Raw genomic sequence first — 18,768 nt, forward strand, 5'->3', positions numbered from 1 at the left:
CCAGGAACTGTAGCCTGCCAGGCTCCTCTGTCCATGGGATTTTCCATGCAAACATACTGGAGTTGGTTGCCACTTCCTACTCCAGGGGATATTCCTGACCCAGGGACAGGACCTGCAGCTTCTGCATTGGCAGGTGGCCTCTTTACCACTGTGCCACCTGGGAAGCCTGACCCCACATGGTCAATGAAATCACCCAAGATGCAAGAAGCCTCCACCTTCCTTAAATTATCTTAGCTCCTCTGAAGGCCATAATCAGTGTGTTTCCAATACATTATCTAGTACCTGTGGGGACCAGCTGAACACTGTTTGAATTGGAAAAGATAATTTTTTGACTTTTAAATAGAGATAACTTGAAATTAATAACCTGGGAAACTGCAACTGGGGAACATATTTACAAATCAAAAATCAGCTCATGAATACAAATTGCCTGGAAAGCATTTAACACTGCAAGAGGTCTGTAAGATATACTGAAAATTAACAATGGCATCAAATTCCTACCAAGAAAGGTTAGTCTAGCAGTGCACGCTATCACTCAGCGATGCCAGAATGTGCTATTGTATTACACTGTTAGACATTATAAAAAGATGGTTAATAATCAAAAGAAAGTTAATAATACCAATACTTACAGCCTAGCTAATGCCTACATCTTCCTAGAATGTTTGTAAGAGAATGAGATTCAATAAGAGTGGTGTAAATAATGGAGGGTTATATGAAGAGCTCAATATTAGCAAGCCTGTAGCTCAAAAATTATCTTTTCACTCAAAGCAGTGCAATTGAAGACGTGGGTTTGATACCTGGGTTGGAAAGATCCCCTGGAGACGGAAATGGCAACCCCCCTCCAGTATTCTTGCCTGGAGAATCCCATGGACAGAGGAAACTGATGGGCCACAGTCCATGGGGTCACAAAGAGTCGGACCTGACTGAGAGACCAATTTGAAAGCAAGATTTCTTAAAATGCAAAAGAACTTTTGTACCACAAAGAAAAAAAAATTTGTCATGCTTCAGCATTTTGAAAATGATCTTTCCAATTAAATGCCAAAAGAATAAGTCAGGCATACCTTGATTTCTTGTGAATAAAATGAAATTCAACTAATGATATGAGGAAAGTAACACTTACTGTTGGAGGATCTACCAACATTGAAATAAGATTCAGGTTTTCAGTGAAAGGAATCTTCCGTGCTTTCAACTCTATCTCCCATTGCTCTTTCAGCAAATAGTTCCTAAATATCTGATTGAAAGGACCAAGGTAGGACAGGAATCCAGTGCACAGCAGAATATCCCCTACAAGCCTGTTAAGAAACAATAAAGTGAATCACCAACACGTTTTAAGCTCTCCCAGTAAGGAATCTGAAAGGCCATCGGGCAGTTTCGTTACTAGGTGAAGTTCTTCTCTGCTCCCTGCTTAACACTTGGCAACAAGACATGGAGCGGGTAAAGGAGCCAGCCTAAAGGCTCCAAATGGGGTAGGAGTGGCCGCATTTCAGGTAAGTCCAGGAGCAAGAAAGAGGCTCCTTCCTGAAGCCTAGAGGTCCTAAAGCTTGACTTCCAGATGAGGAAGAAGCAAGTCCTAGTCCTGTTCATATTCAGCCTTGATTAAACCACTACTTCTTTGTCGTCCTCTTTCTTTTTTCTTTTGCCATTCTCCTACTCCCCTCTCATTCCCTCTCTTTCAGTTTTCAGAAGACACCAGCCCAAGATGCCCTTCCATTTAGAACAAATTGTCAGTCTATACTTTCAAAATCCTTGAGGTAAAAGATGTAGAACTGGAACCAGTATCTAGATTGTTCTGGCAAATTCAGATGATATCAGAAGCACCCCCACACAATAGTGAGTTAAAAAATGTTTCACCAAGTTTTCTTCTCTCCGTTTTAGAGTGTGGGACTCAAGCTCTAAGCACTTTCTTAGATGGTGGGATCCCGGCATGTGGACATAGAAACGGAGAAAAGCAAGCACTTCAAGGAATCCGACTTTATGCTCCCCCATGTCACAAGAGGTGGCCTTTGGGCTGATGACTAAGAAGGAGAGCAATTATAACAAAGACCAAAGTTGATACCTATTAATCTGAGCTCTGAACTCTTTGCTTTGCTGAGTCCATCGGACTTTTTCTCCACTCAGTCCATCAATGAGGGTGGAAGCTGCCTGCATCTTTTTCCGGCACATGTCAGCATCATTAAGCAAATCCTACAATCATAAAGGAGAATGCTTAGAGAACTCTTTAAACTGCTTAATCAAACATCCATTATACTGACATGTAAAAATACCTGGAGGAATTTCTCAATGTGCAAAATAAATATAATCTAAAAATACACTGTCAGTAAAATTTTACATATTAAATTTTTACAATTCATTCATAATACAGTTATTTCACCTTACAAAATTTCAAAAGGAGCCATTTTGAAAGGGAGAATCCAAATTTCATAGCTTAAATAGGATTTCTATTAAATATTTTCAAAACAATAAATATACCTTTTAAAGTCCTGGATTTAATAATGACTCTGAGTTCTTTGCAGTTTATAAAGGATATTTGTTTTTCCTTCAGAAAAAATCTACACAACAGTAGTATGCTGCAGCCAGCTTGTATCAGGTCAAAGGAGTCAACTGTTAACATTTTTCAGAAAATTTGTGAGCTGGCATTAAACACAGCCACTATGAAAAACTAAATTATATAAACTTACAATTAAGCCCATTATATTAAAGGTAATGAATAATCAAAATTCATCAATTCCTAATTGTTGACTGTATTTTTGTATTATCTATACTCCTGGGTTAAGTTCATCACCTCTGCACGGTGGCAACAGTATATATATAATGGCATGCTCATCTTCTCTCTCAACTGCCTCATTGATAGCTTAGAACTGACAGTGGAGGAGGTACCTAGACCACAGAAATAAGCAAACACTGCAAATCAAGGCTTTCTTCTCCCCTTGGCCCGCACCCCCACAAGCTGATCCTTTCCTGCAGGTGCTGTCGGAGAGGATGGGGTGACATCCTCAATCCGCCCACTTTTGATCCCTGAGTGGGTGAGGGCTCTAAGCGCTGACTGGGCCCCTGGTCCAGGAGTCTTGGTCCTATTTCTTCCTGTGGCCCAGAGTTTGATGTGGAGGGCAATGATGCCCAGCTCCTTGCATCTCTGGGCTACATCCTGGGCAGCCAACATGGCAGCATATGGAGAGGACTCATCTCCGTCAGCCTTCACCTTCATCCCACCAGTTACATGGCAGATGGTTTCCTTGCCAGAAAGATCAGTGTCATGGATAAAAGTGTTGTCGAGGGATGCAAAGATGTGGCACACACCAGATACGTTTTCTCCTTCAGCCACCTGAGGGCCAAAGCTGATTACCCGTTCTTCCTTCTTTTCTTTCCCTTTGCGAGGTGCCATTTCTGCTCCTCTTCTCCAGACTCCGCCACCAGAAAGAGAGCCAAGCTGATTGTTGAACGTTTACCAGATCACCACTGCTACAACCTATACCATGAGGTCATGTTAGGATCCCCATTTGACAGTAAAGTTAGTAAGTCAGTCACTTTCACTGCACAATTCATAAGTGTCTGATACAGATCTCAAACCCAGTGTTCTGACTCCAAAGTCAGTACTCCTGTGTATCACATCACAGCAAACAGTTATTAAAAACAGAAAAAAGAATGTAGCGTGTTGAAGGTCCAAAAAAAGTAGAATGGCCAGTGAGAAAGGGCATTCAGGTCAGTATTTTTTGTTGTAAACATATGCCTGATCCCTAAATACAACATGTACTTGGGTAGCATTTCAGTATGTCATATTAGTAATTTCTGTATATTTAATCTCACCATTTTTTCATTCATTGCTGCATCAAATTTGGCTTGCACTTTATCCAGCTCAGCTTGTTTCTCATCCAGCAGTGCCTGGGCCTTGCCCAGTTCAGCATTGGCAACTGCTAAGCGGCCCTCCTGCTTGGCCAGGTTAGCCTTAAAAGGAAGAAGAGGTGATCGGTGTAGAGGTGTATTAGTGCTATGAAACTTTCATGCTTGTAATTGGTAAATAATAACACAAGTTACTACATCATTTTTGGCCTATTTGGAAGTTGTTTATTTCATTGTCTTCAGCTGGGGAAGCAGAGAAATGTTATTGAAGTTCCTTTTAATTATTAATGTTCAATATGGAAAACACAAAAATGTATGGGAAGGAGAAAAATAATCACTCGTGATTTTACACAGAAAAGAGTCTATGAGTATTGTGTTAACAAATGGACTACCATTTTGGTATTTTTTTCACCAGTAGTATAATCATTTCCTTACATCGTTAAACACTTTCTTTATGAACATTAGTTACATTGCTGCCTGATGTCCCACAATTTGGATATATCGTAATTTCCTTAACTTGTGTGTACTTATATACATTTATTCCCCCCTGCTGGGAGCCATCTCCCGGCATATTGCATATTCAGTGCAGCACTTTCACAGCATAATCTTTCAGGATCTGGAATAGCTCAACTGGAATTCTATCACTGCCAGGAGCCAGCGTGAGGAACTCCGCCCGTGGCAAAGGTCATGAGGAAGGAGGCTCGGCATATGCAAAGGCGGGATCAAGCCTCAAGAGTCCCCCTGGAAATTCTCGAGCATCTACCCCCAAAACCAGAGTCTGCCTACTTTCTGCTTTGTGCTCTCACCTACACCTCTGACTTTACGGGGGGGGCTGTCCCCCACTACCTCTCTCTGAAAAAAGAGTTAACTTACAGCTCCAGTTAATAAAGTTCCTGGGTGTGATAGTGTTTCAACCTACAAACTCCTTTGGAAATCCTCTAGCCTGCCTGAATAGGTTTTTCCGGCCACACGTGATTGCTCAGAGTCTCCCAACTGTGAGAGGCATGAGATGTTCTAAACTGTCTAAATACAGATTCCTTTGAGCAGTTAAAAGATTGATTAGAAATTGTATTGGTGAAGGGTTTTTCACTTGTTGGGCCAATGTTTGCTGCTAAGTCTCCATATCCCTTACCTGCTATGTCCCTGGCAGTGTACTGATTAATATAATTGGTGTAAGTAGTAGCTTTAATGTTTGTAACCTGGGACCCTTGAGTTAATTCTTTTCTTGTTATAGCCCACCACACCTTTGCTCTGTAGGAATGCAACTTTATCTAATGCTTTTGGAGGGTGGCGCGTGACCAATCACCTTTAGAGAAAAATAAGTTTTCTGAAGAAAGGGTCTTAAAATGTTAACAGGCCTCCGGGCCAGAAGATAATGCAAATCACCTAAGCTTTTGCATATGATAAGTTTGCAGGAAGAAAGCCTGGCTTGCTGCATGACTCTATCCCTTCCCCCATTATCCTCTATGCATAACTTAAGGTATAAAAACTACTTTGGAAAATAAAGTGCAGGCCTTGTTCACCGAAGAAACTTGGTCTCCCCATGTCGTTCTTTCTCTTACCTTCTGGCTGAATTATTCAGCCTCTTTTCTCCACTGAATTTCCTCACTGAGCTATTCTTATTCTATTACTCTTTATATCCTTAATTAATGTTTAATTAAGCAGTTGTTTCCTGATTCTCGCCGACGCCGTCCCCGCTTCGAATTCCCTGGATCCACCGGGGCTGGACCCCGGCACCCCCGCCCCCCATTTTATCTGAAATACTATTAAGTATGCAAACGTTTAGTATTGTTTTTGGGGTAAGAATTTTTGAACTGAAATGGCTGTAATGAAAAACAGTAGCTTTTCATCTTTCTCTCAGTCCTGCTGCAGCTAAGTCACTTCAGTCGTGTCCGACTCTGTGCGACCCCATAGACAGCAGCCCACCAGGCTCCCCCGTCCCTGGGATTCTCCAGGCAAGAACACTGGAGTGGGTTGCCATTTCCTTCTCCAATGCATGAAAGTGATAAGTGAAAGTGAAGTCGCTTAGTCGTGTCCAACCCTCAGTGACCCCATGGGCTGCAGCCTTCCAGGCTCCTCCGTCCATGGGATTTTCCAGGCAAGAGGACTGGAGTGGGGTGCCATTGCCTTCTCCTCTCTCAGTCCTACAGCATGATAATTACTTGTTTCTTATAAATTTCAAGTAATTAATCAGTAAAGTAATATAGCTCTAGAGCTTTCTGGGGTAGAAGTTCCTTGATAACTTTCTCATTTTCTTTCTCAATATTTGTGGTTTTGAAATTAGCTCTTTTTCTAGGGAAATTTTCATTTCACTTAGATTTTCTAATGTATTTACAAATAACTGTAAATTTTGCCTCAATTATTTAAATCTACAATCTGTAATTATATGGATTTACGTATTATAGGCATTTATTTTTGTGTATCTTCTTGTTGATTCGTTTTCGTATTTATTTATTTACTTATTTACTTATTTGGTAGCATTGGATCTTAGTTGCAGCACGCGGGCTTAGGTGCCACGCAGCAAGTGGGATCTTAGTTGCCTGATTTAGTTGCCTGACGAGGGGTGGAATCCACATCCCCTGCATTGGAAGGCAGATTCTTAACTACTGGACCTCCAGAGAAGTCCCTGATTAGTTTTTCATACATATCATATATATAGCTGTTGTTCAGTCGCTAACTCATGTCTGACTCTTTGCGACCCTGAGGACTGCAGCATGCCAGGTGTCCCTACCCTTCACTATCTCCCGGAGCTTGCTCCAACTCATGTCCATTGAGTCAGTAATGCCATCCAACCATTTCGTCCTCTGTCGTCCCCTTCTCCTCCGGCCCTGAATCTTTCCCAGCATCAGGATCTTTTCCATTGAGTTGGCTCTTATATGTATGTGTATATTGCCAAGCACCAATTCTTTAATTTTGCTACTTTTTTCTGATTTTTAACATTATTTTTATTAACTCTTTCTACTTTTACTAACCTCTGTGTGTGTATGTATATGTGTTTGTGCACACTTATATATATATATCATACTGTTTAGTTCTTTGGTTCACTTAAGGGTTAAGAAGGTAGCATTTTGGCCACCTCACAAAGTTTGACAGAAAACAACAAAATTCTGTAAAGCAATTATCCTTAAATAAAAAATAAATAAATTTTAAAAGCTTTCATAACTAGATTTGTGTCATCATTTTCTAAACAGAATTGACTGGCTTTATTTTTTTAAGTGTGCTAATTTTATTGCTTATAGTCAGAGAAGGAGGTTTCAGCAATTTTTGCTTTTGGGGATTGAATCAAAGTTTTCTCTTGGGCCTGAATATCATCAATTTTTTGTAAATATTTCTTGGACACTAGAAATAATTTCATATACTTCGTTAATATTGAAGAAAGTCCAATGTAGCTATTCAAGCTTAAAAATAACATATTATAAAATCTGTATATAATTACTAATTTATGCCTACTCAGGACTGGCTACATAAAAGCGCAAAACGAAACTGTAGAGCTCCTTGTTTAAAAATTATTAAGGACTTTAAGAGGGTGATAGCAGAGCATTAAGCCAAGTATGGTCCCTTCTAAAGTTGGCCTTCTGCCTACCAGACCTGTCGTGGATTGATACTATATGCCATAATCTCTAATTATAGGAATTAAAAAAAAAAACTTCACATAAAATATAAATGGATTTTGGCTTATGTAATCTGATGTTATTTTTATTTCACAAAGCATTATTACAATTAATTCTCACTGTGAATCATAATTTTCACCCATAAAAATAACTGCTCTTATAAGTGCTTTTTTTTTTCTTGAATTCTACATTTACAGAAATATTTCTTTCTTGGTATCTGTTGGTTTGAGTGTATTTGCTATTTTGCTCATCATTTCTCTTTGTTAAAACTTTCCTATTTTTAATTTTTTTTCTATTGTTCTTCAAGTTACCTCTGTGCACAATTTAAAGAGTCAGCCATTTGTATAAGGCTATTTATGAAAACAGTAACTCCCTGCCCACTTGCTCACCACTTTCAATTCCACAGAGCAACCACTTCCAACTCTTCTAGCTTTATGGGATGGGCTGGGGGCGGGGAGTGGGGGATATTATGTGTCTGGGTGGTATATTTTGTTAATCTTTTGAACTCCTGAAAATGTATTTTTGTTCTCTCAGACATAAAGGGCAATCTGGCCCAGTATAGATGGTATGTGTGTGTGAGAGAGAGTGAGATAGAATATGTTTATCCCTTAATACTTAAATTGCATCCCTAAGAATATCTTTTCGGGACTTCTCTGGTGGCCTGGTAGTTAAGACTTTGACTTCCAATGCAGGGGGCGTGGGTTTGATCCCAGGTCAGGGAGCAAGGATTCCACATGTCTTGGGGCTGAAAAACCAAGACAGAAAACAGAAGCAATTCCGTAACAAATTCAATAAAGACTATAAAAATGGTCCCCATTAAAAAAAAAAAAAAGAATGTCTTTTTTTCCCCTCATATACTGAGGATAAGGAAATGGCAACCCACTCCAGTACTCTTGCCTGGAGAATTCCATGGACAGAGGAGCCTGGCGGGCTGCAGTACATGGGGTCACAAAGAGTCGGACATGACTGAGCGATTATCACTCACCTGCTCACACTGAGGGCAGTTTGGTTAGTCACTGAATTCTTACAGGCCAGTAATTTCCCCTGCATATGTTTTTCTGTTACTTTCTAGTATTTAGGGTTGTGGCAAGACTGTGACGTCCTGATTTCTCTTCTTTTGTGAGCCATCTTTTACATTTTGTTTCTTAGGTGCCTATAAGCTTCTCTTCCTGTCTTTGAAATTTAAAACATTTCTAGGTGTTGATCTTAATTTTCATAAATTTTGTTTGGAATATAGTAATCAAATTCAATCTCCAAACCTAATCACCAAACTTAAAGATATGGCCAATTTTCTTTCATGATAGCTCAGTCATGTTCGACTCTTTGCAACCCCATGGACTGTAGTCCATGGAACTCTCTAGGCCAGAATACTGGAGTGGGTAGCCTTTCCCTTCTCAGCAGATCTTCCCGACCCAGGAATAGAACTGGGGTCTCCTGAATTGCAGGTGGATTCTTTACCAGCTGAGCTACCAGGGAAGCCCCAATTATTATTCCCAATAAACTCATGCCTTGTGTAAGTCAACAAGTTGATTTTTTTCTTGTCTGTGATGCCAAGAAGCATGCAACAGTTATAAAAAGAATGATTTGGGAGAATGGGATTGAAACATGTATAATATCATGTATGAAACGAAAAAAAAAAAAAAAAAAAAAAGAATGAGAAACTGTGACCGGGCATACAGAGAAAAAGAAAAATCTGGTAATGGAGAAACCTACTTTTATTAGTCTAAATTATGCTTTGCTTTTTAACGGCAGTGATACTGATGACTGATTTTATTAAACACTGATTTACTGGGAGAAGGAGGGAAATTTTTACCTTCAGAGGCAACACTTCTCTGTTGACACCATAAAATGTTGCCATAGCAAGTGTCCAAGACAGCAGACCAGCCACATTCCCACAGACTTTTTTGGCACTTTCAAAAGTGTAATCATCCATGTTAAAATATGGCTGTAGTAACTCAACAGTCTCTTCATTTATTGTGTCCTTGGGGAACTGCTGAAGGCTCCACAGGAATCCTGTTGCACTCATTAACTGAAAAATAGTATTATAGCCTGTAAGCTCTGGAAGAAAATAAGTACTTTCTTTCTGAGTTAGTATGTACTTCTAAATTGAATTTTTTTCAAAGAAGTAATAATTGATTTGCTCTAAACATACAAATCAAGACTATGGCAGTAGTCAACCTAAAGCTGTAAATTGCAAGCTGTCTTCCTGTTTCCATGGAGAAGAGCAAAGAAGAAAAACAACGTAAGTTTCCCACCTAGTGAGTGTGTCTAAATGCCACCAACCACACAAGCCCCTTTTTATAGACTGAGTTGGGTTGACATCAACATTGTGCCAATACTTCCTTCACTGAGTAATATGCATTTAAATGCATATTATGGTTTTTTTTTTAATTGGACTATAGTTGCTTTTCAATGTTGTGTTAGTTTCTGCTATAAGCAAAGTGAATCAGCCACACATACACATATATTCCCTCTTCCTTGGATTTCTTCCCATTTAGATTATCACAGATCACTGAATAGAGTTCCCTGTGCCATACAATAGGTTCTCACTGCTGCTGCTGCTGCTGCTGCTAAGTTGCTTCAGTCATGTCCGACTCTGTGCGACCCCATGGGCGGCAGCCCACCAGGCTCCGCCGTCCCTGGGATTCTCCAGGCAAGAACACTGGAGTGGGTTGCCATTTCCTTCTCCAATGCAGGAAAGTGAAAAGTGAAAGTGAAGTCGCTAGTTATCTATTTTATACATATATTATTTTTGTGTGTGTGGTGGGGGGACAATAATATTCTATGGTCCAGATGTGCCATTGTTTATTTAACTACTCACATACTGAAAGGCATCTTGGTTGCATCCATGTTTTGGAAATTATGAATAAAGCTGCTATAAAAACCCCTGTGAGCAGGCTTTTGTGTGGGTATAAGTTTTCAGCTCATTTGGGTAAATACTGAGGAGCATGATTGCTGAATTGAATGGTAAGAGTGTATTTACTTTTGTACCAAGGCTTCTTTTTCAACATCTTTATTTAGGTATAATTTATAATAAAATTTCCCCATTAAAAAAAAAAAAGGCTGTGCCAATACTAGGTATGGGTTCTGGACAGATTTTTATAAAAAGAGGGCATTCAGCTTTAAAATCTTACATTTTAAAGAGGCATTACATTTTGAGAGATGCAATTTAAGATAAATTCTTCAGTATACAATGACCAATTATTTGTCTGCCATTGTGTCTGGTCTGTATTGAGTGTCCTGGGATGCAGACACCTGGTACACCTCAAAGGACTTATAGAGATAGATTTTACTTACTTTTAATGACTCGCCCCATGATGGCTTGCAGCAAGGTTTTTCTGGATCCATAGTGACAGGGTCAATTTTCTTTTGAAATAGTAACAGAACACAGTCCATGATTCTCATAATAAGATGAGGGGGCTTTGCAAGTTTCCTGACTGTGGCAATATCATTTGGCTTGATAGTCTGTATTTGGAGTTAGGGATCAGAATATGTTTTGTTGAGTAGTATTCCTAGTCATATGGAACTCTCATACTTTTAAAAAATTAAAATGGAAAATTTTAAAACATATTTTCTTCCCAATTCCTGACATTTACATCAAGGGTCTGCATTCCAAAATTCTTACATAATGGATCTTTCATGGTTAAATTAGGATTTCTGTTTCTTTGTTTGCATTTCCCCCAAAAGTTCTCAATGAATTGGTTTAGAATATCACTACCATTCATTGGCCATCACCCCAGACCTCCATTAGCAACAACTGTCATTAATGTTTACCATTTAGATAATTTCATCTTCAAAGCATAGAGTCTATATTAAATATGAGTATTAAAAGAGGGGCAAGGCCCTGAATATCAGAAACCTCACCTTCAGTTTTCATTTTGAAGGTTACCCTGTCCATGGAAGGGAGAGAATTCGAAGGAGACAAGAAAAGTTATTGTACCATATGACTCATAAAAATATTTTTGAAAGTTTCTATCTGTGAGCTGAGTTAGAAATAGGACATATCCTGACATTCAAGTCAAGAAGGACTGGGACATCATATGATCCATAAAAACTCCTAAGACCTACTTGGCTCAGTGATCACTCTCTCATGTGTTATCATAGGACCCACAAAAGAAGTGAGGGTGGAAAGTGTGTCCAGGTCATTGTCAGAATTTTATTAAATGATGATCCTAAATCTATTAATGCATTTAACAATCACAGGCATTCTCCCATATAAAATAAGAGCAAAACCCAAATAGCCCTGTCCTCAGAATCTTTCAAAGAGAGAGAAACACAATTACCCTAAACTATGATTATCTGCCATGACAGAAGTCTAGGAGTGACAGGAAAACAAAGGAGGTTCAGGACTTCCTGGAAGGGGTGAAATCTGAGCTTGGTCCTGCAGATTGACTCTTACTAGTTAGTGAAAGTTAGGAAAAGTAGAAAGTGTTCCTGGCAGAGAGAGACCCATTTAAAAGTAACAGACCATAATTACTGCAGAAGCATTTAGGTGTTTCCGTATGGCTGGATCATGTTGTGTGTAGGGACAAAATACGGTAAAATTGAAGGGGCAGACAGGAGCCAGGTATCACAGCAGTAGCACGAATATTTATTGAGTTCCTTCGATGTACCCAGTGAACTATTCATTACTTTTTAATGCATACATTGATTCTTCAAAGATCAAGGAAGAATTAGAATCTTGACAGAGACCCCAGAGTGTTAAGTAAATTTTACTTGAGACTATCTACCATATGGTCATGAGACGCAAATGGAGATCTGCTTGCCTCTGAAGCTGTCCCTTCTTGCTTCACAGTCCTGGATACCCATCTTGGGACTTTAAATTAGAGAAATGGGAACCGTAAGAGGATTTTTTTTTAATGTTAAAGAGTGCATGACATAGCCTAGTCAGGATGCTGAAGGAACTGAGAAGGCTGTATAATCTGAATCCCTTAGGCTACAGTTTAAGCCAATAATCACACGAAGCATTATTCCTCAGTTCTCATGGAAAGATGCTTTGTGGAATGAAAGTAAGTTATGGGGAGTAAAGACTTAAAAAAATAAACTTAGGAAATGTAATCAGCAGAAATATTTGCTTCAAGACTCAGAGACTACAATCACATTAAGAATTCAATTCAGTTTTCTGATTAGAAATCCCATAACTAAATTTTATGTAATGACACGTGGTGCCAGCTAGGACCTGAGTTGGGAGGGATAACAATGCACTGCTCACATTCAGGGCTGCTTCTGCCTCTTCCAGTGCAGGTCTAGCTGCCTCGAGCTTGGTCTCAGCTATTACTTTTTCACTATCGATTTCATCCACTATTTTTTGGGCTTTGTCTTTTACTTCCTGCACTTCATTTTTCACTTTGGCTGAAGCCTGAGCACTTACTGTGACTTCTGCTAATACCTGTTAAAGAAAGGAAACATGAGGATCAATAGAAATCTTTTCAGCATAATTTACAGATTTGAGTATATAATATAAAACAAGAATGAGAGAAAATTCATCCCCCATTCAAGTTGTCTATATTTTAAGATGTATTAAAGTAACTCCTCTGAGCAGCTTTGTAATCTTTGTTTCCTAAGCTTCTCTTGGTCATGAACTGTATTAATAAATATTTTTAAAAATATTTCAGAAAAATAATATTTATACTCTATGTTATTTCTAGAAAATTAAAACTATTCAAAGTCAGTGCCATGGAATAAGGTCAGAAACCATATGAAGCCTCATGTAATAACAAAAAAAAAATAGCTAATGTTTGTTGACTGCCTACCCTATATCAGGATGCTAAGGGTCTACCTTATGTCATATGCTAAGTGCCTCTCCTATGCTCTGATAGTTCAATAACTGGCTAAAGGTAGAGACTTAAGCATCTATTCTTAACTGACTCTGTGAGTGGAAGGTGAAAGCAGCCTGAGCCTGGGGGAGAAGCAGTAGGTCGAGAAGTAACACATATATATCCCTATCACCTTGGGAGGAGCATCTTTTAAAAAAGACTCAATCAACTCTTCTTTTTTTTTTTTTTTTTCAGGTGAACAAAAGGGCGCACTTTATTTTCCAAAGTAGTTTTATACCTTAAGTTGTGCATAGAGGATAATGAGGGAAGGAGTAGAGTCATGCAAGGACAGCAGTCCTTGATCCTAATCGAAGCCAGGCTTTCAAACTTATCATATGCAAAAGTTTAGGTGATTTACATCATCTTCTGGCCAGGAGGCCTGTTAACATTTTAAGATCCTTTCTTCAGAAAACTTATTTTTCTCTAAAGGTGAGTATTCTAAAGTCAGGCGCCACCCTCCAAAAGCATTAGATAAAGTTGCATTCCTATAGGGCAAAGGTGTGGTGGGCTATAACAAGAAAAGAATTAACTCAAGGGTCCAAGTTTACAAACATTAAAGCTACTACTTACATTTCTATACACCAATTATATCAATCAATACACTGCCAGGGAAACAGTAGGTAAGGGATATGGAAACTTAGCAGCAAACATTGGCCCAACAAGTGAAAAACCCTTCACCAATACAATTTCTAATCAATCTTTTAACTGCTCAAAGGAATCTGTATTTAGACAGTTTAGAACATCTCATGCCTCTCACAGTTGGGAGGCTCTGAACAATCACATGTGGCTGGAAAAATAGGTTTTTCAACTCTTCTTTTTATTCTTTTCCTTCCTTAAAACAAACTTCAGATCAAACTTGGGCTACCCCAGAAACCTAGAGTCTGCAGAGACCTTAAAGAGAAGATCTAATATAATTTATTGTCAAGCAGAAATTTCCTATACACATGACAGAAAACGAGAGAGAACCAGAGAAGGAAAAAAAACAGTCTTAGACCAAGTAGAGAATATAATAGTTTAGGTATGTTTTGGTATAAATTAAACAAAAATATCTAACGGTCTTCGTAAATGTTGCTATTGTTGTTTAGTTGCTAAGTCATATCCGACTCTTTTGTGACCCCATGTGGGCTGTATCTTACTGGAAATAACCTGTAGGTTTATATTCTGTTTACTTTTTAATAACATTTTAAACAATGCTTTTTTTAAAATGTGGGAAGATATGCTTCACACTGTAAATGCCAACTCACTTCATCTGCTTTTACGGAAGCCACTGCCAACTCCTTCTCCTTTACTGCAAGATCCTGAGAGAGTTTTGCCACAGATTCACTTGCCTCCATCAGCTTGTCAAGACCTTTACAAACACACACATAGACACTTTCACTGAATATATGATTATCCCCTCATCAAATACTTATTCAATATTTATTACTTATAAAGAACCATGTGCTGTGTGCATGCTGTCTCATCAGTCATGTCCAACTCTTTGCAACCCCATGGACTGTAGCCCACCAGGTTTCTCTGTTCATGGGATTTTCCAGGCAAGAATACTGGAGTGGGTTGCCATGCCTTCCTTCAGGGGATCTTCCTGACCCAGGGATCGAACCCATATCTCTTATGTCTCTTGCACTGGCAGGCAGGTCCTTTACCACCTGGGATGCCATTAGGGCCACCTGGGAAGCCCTAAGGCACCATAATGTATACGATAACAAACACAAAATAATTATGGACAAGATGTCTTAAAATACACATATTTTAGAAGCAATAATACTGACCATATTTCTAACAGTTGCGGTTCAGCAGGAAATGAAGAAAATAGGTCTGATTGAAGAATATCATCTAGTTACATTTAAGGGAAAGTCATATTGCTATAACAAGTAAAATGAATTTAGCCAGGAAACTTATTTGACAAATGTATGCTCTCCTTGGCTTTGCAAACAGTTTGTAACTATCATTTTTTTGCCTTTGAATCACACTGCAACTGAGACGGCAAATGAGACATAATATATTAACATTTTTTGTGGTTCTCTGCTATAAAAATGAAAATAACTGCTAAAACTTCTGCAACTGTTTCTGAGACTCTCAGTGTGCTAGACAAAAATAACTGGTTAACTGAAAATCTCCCTAGTCGCTAGATAGAGGTGTGTTGGTAAACATTTAGAGTCTGGGTCTGGAGTGAGGGCATTCATTTGAATGGTTCCAGTTTCCACTGTGTAGATAATCCCACCTTGCCTGGTTCTCAGCAACACACCATTATATAATATTTCTGCCACAAAGATAGAATAGAAATAATAATGTTCTCCAAGAACATTAATAATAATAAAATAAAGTAAAAATAACTAAGAAGTAATGAGTTTTGAGTATTGATTGCCCTCATTACCATAATTAATTTAATTGTAAGTTTATTAATTTTTAATAAAGGCTGTGGTTATCAACCAGATCATCACATTCCTAATTTAACCATCAGTTCTCACAAGCCAGTGTAGGTAGCTTTAGCACACCACTGATTCTAGAGCATCATATAAAAAAGCTGCAGAAAGCCATGAGAAAGCCAACAGAAGGAAGTTTCTCTCACAGGGCACCGATCATCACTCTAACTTCACAGGCCTTTATGCTTTGTGACCACATTCTGTGTAGAAGTGAAAATACAGCACTAAGGCATTTCAGGATTATCTGGGCCAAATGCTTTCTGGACATAAAATCTGTTCCCACTCACACTTTTCCTACTTACACTACATATACTGGACACTTAGAAAACCACTGCTCACGTAAAGTCTCTTTTTGTTTTCATTTGTTTGCTTTTGTTTCTGTTTTGTCTTTTCCCTTTGTTAGAAATCTGAGAAGCAGTAACACGGCAAAGTTTACACAAATTGAGGGAAATGGCAATGAAACCATAAATTGAAATTGTGGTCAGTACCCAGGAGCTGGCTTTTCCCCATCTGCAAGCAGCAGCTCAACAACCACAGTGACTCACTACCCAACAGGATGGACCCAAAGCTGAAAGAGCTGGAAGAAATGGTTCCGGAAGAAAAACAGGCTACCTCTGTTTACATTTTTTCTGCCCAGACTTTCCTGACAGGTCAAAAGACCCATAAAGATATCCGTCAAAATAATCTACTATCAGCAATATTTCAATATTGATTATAAATCAATATTTCAATATGAAAAATAAATATTTCATTTTCAAACAACAATGTCCACCAAACAAAATATTGGGATCTCTTTCAGACAAGCCCTAAAAGATCAGATTCTGTTCCACTTACCAATATTCATACGTTCAGCTTGCTCATTAATGTATTTCACCTTTTCAGTGTAAATGTTTTTATAACCATTTATAAATGAGAGGTAAGATTTGGGAGTCACATGTGCTCTTCGGCGGTATCTGAGAGTAGAACAGAAAAAAAGACCTTCAGGTGAGGCAGCAGGAATACTATATCTCTAACTGATTCTTTGACTTGACCCTTTTCCCATTCTGGGCTTCTGTTTCCTCTTCTGGAAAACTGAGAAAAGAATCACTGTCCTACACCTCCTAGGATTTTGTGAAGATCAAAAAATAAAACAGCATATGTAAACACACTTTGTAAACTTTAATGTTCTATACAGATATTAGTGATAAGTGGTTGAAATGAATTTGTGCCAAGATCTGTTTTCATTCACCAGATATTTGCTACACACCTTTTCCCCACTAGAAACCCAGATGAGATGAGTGGGCTTACAAAGGTGAAAGCCAATCTCTCCCCTGAATTTCTGGATTATCCCTGAAATCAAGGCACACTTGATTCAAATATCCAACTCACTACAGTTTCAGTATAATAATTATATTTAACAATAGAAACAAGCAAAAGGAAAAAATTTTATACAGGAGAAACTGAAGTCAAAGAAGAGATCTTCACATACTATAAATTCATATTTTTATATTACATTAAGTTTATTTTATATTAAAATTTTACTTTTGGAGTTCTGAACATTAAAAAGCATTTTAAAGGACTCTGGCATATATGTGACTATTAGTAAAACATTATATAAATATCTTTTTTTATGCAGGCCATTTTTAAAGCCTTTTATTGAATTTGTTACAACTCTGCTTCTGTTTTTGGCTGCAAGGCATGTGGGATTTTTATTAGCTACCTGATCAGAGATTGAACCAGCACCTCCTACGTTGGAAGGCAAAATCTTAACCACTGGACTTCCAGGGAAATCCCATATTATGCATATATATTGCATTCAGAATAAACTTCTACAATAAGAGGATATGAAAACTTTGAAAAATACACCAAATTTTCAAAACTAAAGACATGGGCTTTTGTAGCTGCACAAAGGTAAAAATTTCTCTTCACAAGTTGACAGCAGTAGAGGTGGAGTTCAAGTTAAACAGAAAGAAAATCTTCCCAACAAAGAGAATTAATATACACAGATTTACCAAGAGAATCTGGGAGATATCTATAACTATTTAAGAGGATGGTCCATGTACAGTTTTAAGTAAAGGAAACGACACAGGATAAACAAGTTTTTGTGAGATAGGATCCCCTTGGAAAATCAATTAAGTGCTACCCAGAGTCTCCATCTGGTCCCATTACTTCATGGCAAATAGATGGGCAAACAGTGGAAACAGTGACAGACTTTATTTTCTTGGGCTCCAAAATCACTGCAGATGGTGACTGCAGCCATGAAATTAAAGACGCTTGCTCCTTGGAAGAAAAGCTATGACCAACCTAGACAGCATATTAAAAAGCAGAGACATTACTTTGATGACAAAGGTCCATCTACTCAAAGCTATGGTTTTTTCAGTAATCATGTATGGATGTGAGAGTTGGACTATAAAGAAAGCTGAGGGCCGAAGAATTGATGCTTTTGAACTCTGGTATTGAAGAAAACTCTTGAGAGTCCCTTGGACTGCAAGGAGATCCAACCAGTCAATCTTAAAGGAAATCAGTCCTGAATACTCATTGGAAGGACTGATGCTGAAGTTGAAGCTCCAATACTTTGGCCACCTGATGCAAAGAACTGACTCCTTAGAAAAGACCCTGATGCTGGGAAAGATAGAAGGCAGGAGGAGAAGGGGATGACAGAGGATGAGATGGTTGCATAGCATCACTGACTCAATGGACATGAGTTTGAGTAAGCTCCAGGAGTTGGTGATGGACAGGGAGACCTGGTATGCGTCCATGGGGTCGCAAAGAGTTGGACACAACTGAGCGACTGAACTGAAGACTCTCCATGAAGAAAAATAGGCTTTCTGGGAGGTACTGCACCCCCTGAAGCTCATCCATGAACCCTAAGGAAGAAGTGCTCTGTTATAGAAACCATGTTGGCCCACCTTTATTTATAGCAATCATACCAGTGACTATCACGCTTTGGAAAAAACTGCTGTATTCTTGAACTGTCAACACCAGGTTTCACATCATGAACGCCATTTCTGCTTTTAGGGACTGGACTCTTCTACTGTCAATTAAACTTTAGTTTCATAATTATTTGTCATGAAAACACAGACAAGATTAAGTGACGCATATACA

General features: G+C 38.6%; 2 protein-coding genes and 1 long non-coding RNA gene across 3 annotated transcripts in view; 1 reads left to right on the forward strand and 2 right to left on the reverse strand.

Moving 5' to 3' along the window:
* The window catches only part of DNAH8 (dynein axonemal heavy chain 8), a 332,077-nt gene that overhangs the window by 108,569 nt on the left and 204,740 nt on the right, over positions 1-18,768 (reverse strand). The window contains exons 65-72 of the mRNA XM_044930509.2: positions 16,519-16,637; positions 14,506-14,609; positions 12,658-12,834; positions 10,743-10,910; positions 9,259-9,474; positions 3,802-3,939; positions 2,054-2,181; positions 1,118-1,289 (exon numbers count right to left, since the gene is read on the reverse strand). Of these exons, the coding sequence (XP_044786444.2) occupies positions 1,118-1,289; positions 2,054-2,181; positions 3,802-3,939; positions 9,259-9,474; positions 10,743-10,910; positions 12,658-12,834; positions 14,506-14,609; positions 16,519-16,637 (1,222 nt within the window). The remainder of the gene's footprint in view (positions 1-1,117; positions 1,290-2,053; positions 2,182-3,801; positions 3,940-9,258; positions 9,475-10,742; positions 10,911-12,657; positions 12,835-14,505; positions 14,610-16,518; positions 16,638-18,768) is intronic.
* LOC123330010 lies at positions 1,208-2,454 on the forward strand. The gene is made up of 2 exons (XR_006545691.2): positions 1,208-1,484; positions 1,873-2,454. It is a non-coding gene; the product is annotated as an uncharacterized LOC123330010 (long non-coding RNA).
* LOC102402028 (40S ribosomal protein S14-like) lies at positions 2,891-3,394 on the reverse strand. The gene has a single exon (XM_044930503.2). It carries the CDS (start codon positions 3,377-3,379, stop codon positions 2,906-2,908), a length of 474 nt encoding a protein of 157 aa, XP_044786438.2. The 5' UTR covers positions 3,380-3,394; the 3' UTR covers positions 2,891-2,905.

The sequence above is a fragment of the Bubalus bubalis genome, chromosome 2 (genome assembly GCF_019923935.1).
Source record: "Bubalus bubalis isolate 160015118507 breed Murrah chromosome 2, NDDB_SH_1, whole genome shotgun sequence".
Classification (NCBI taxonomy): Eukaryota; Metazoa; Chordata; class Mammalia; order Artiodactyla; family Bovidae; genus Bubalus; species Bubalus bubalis.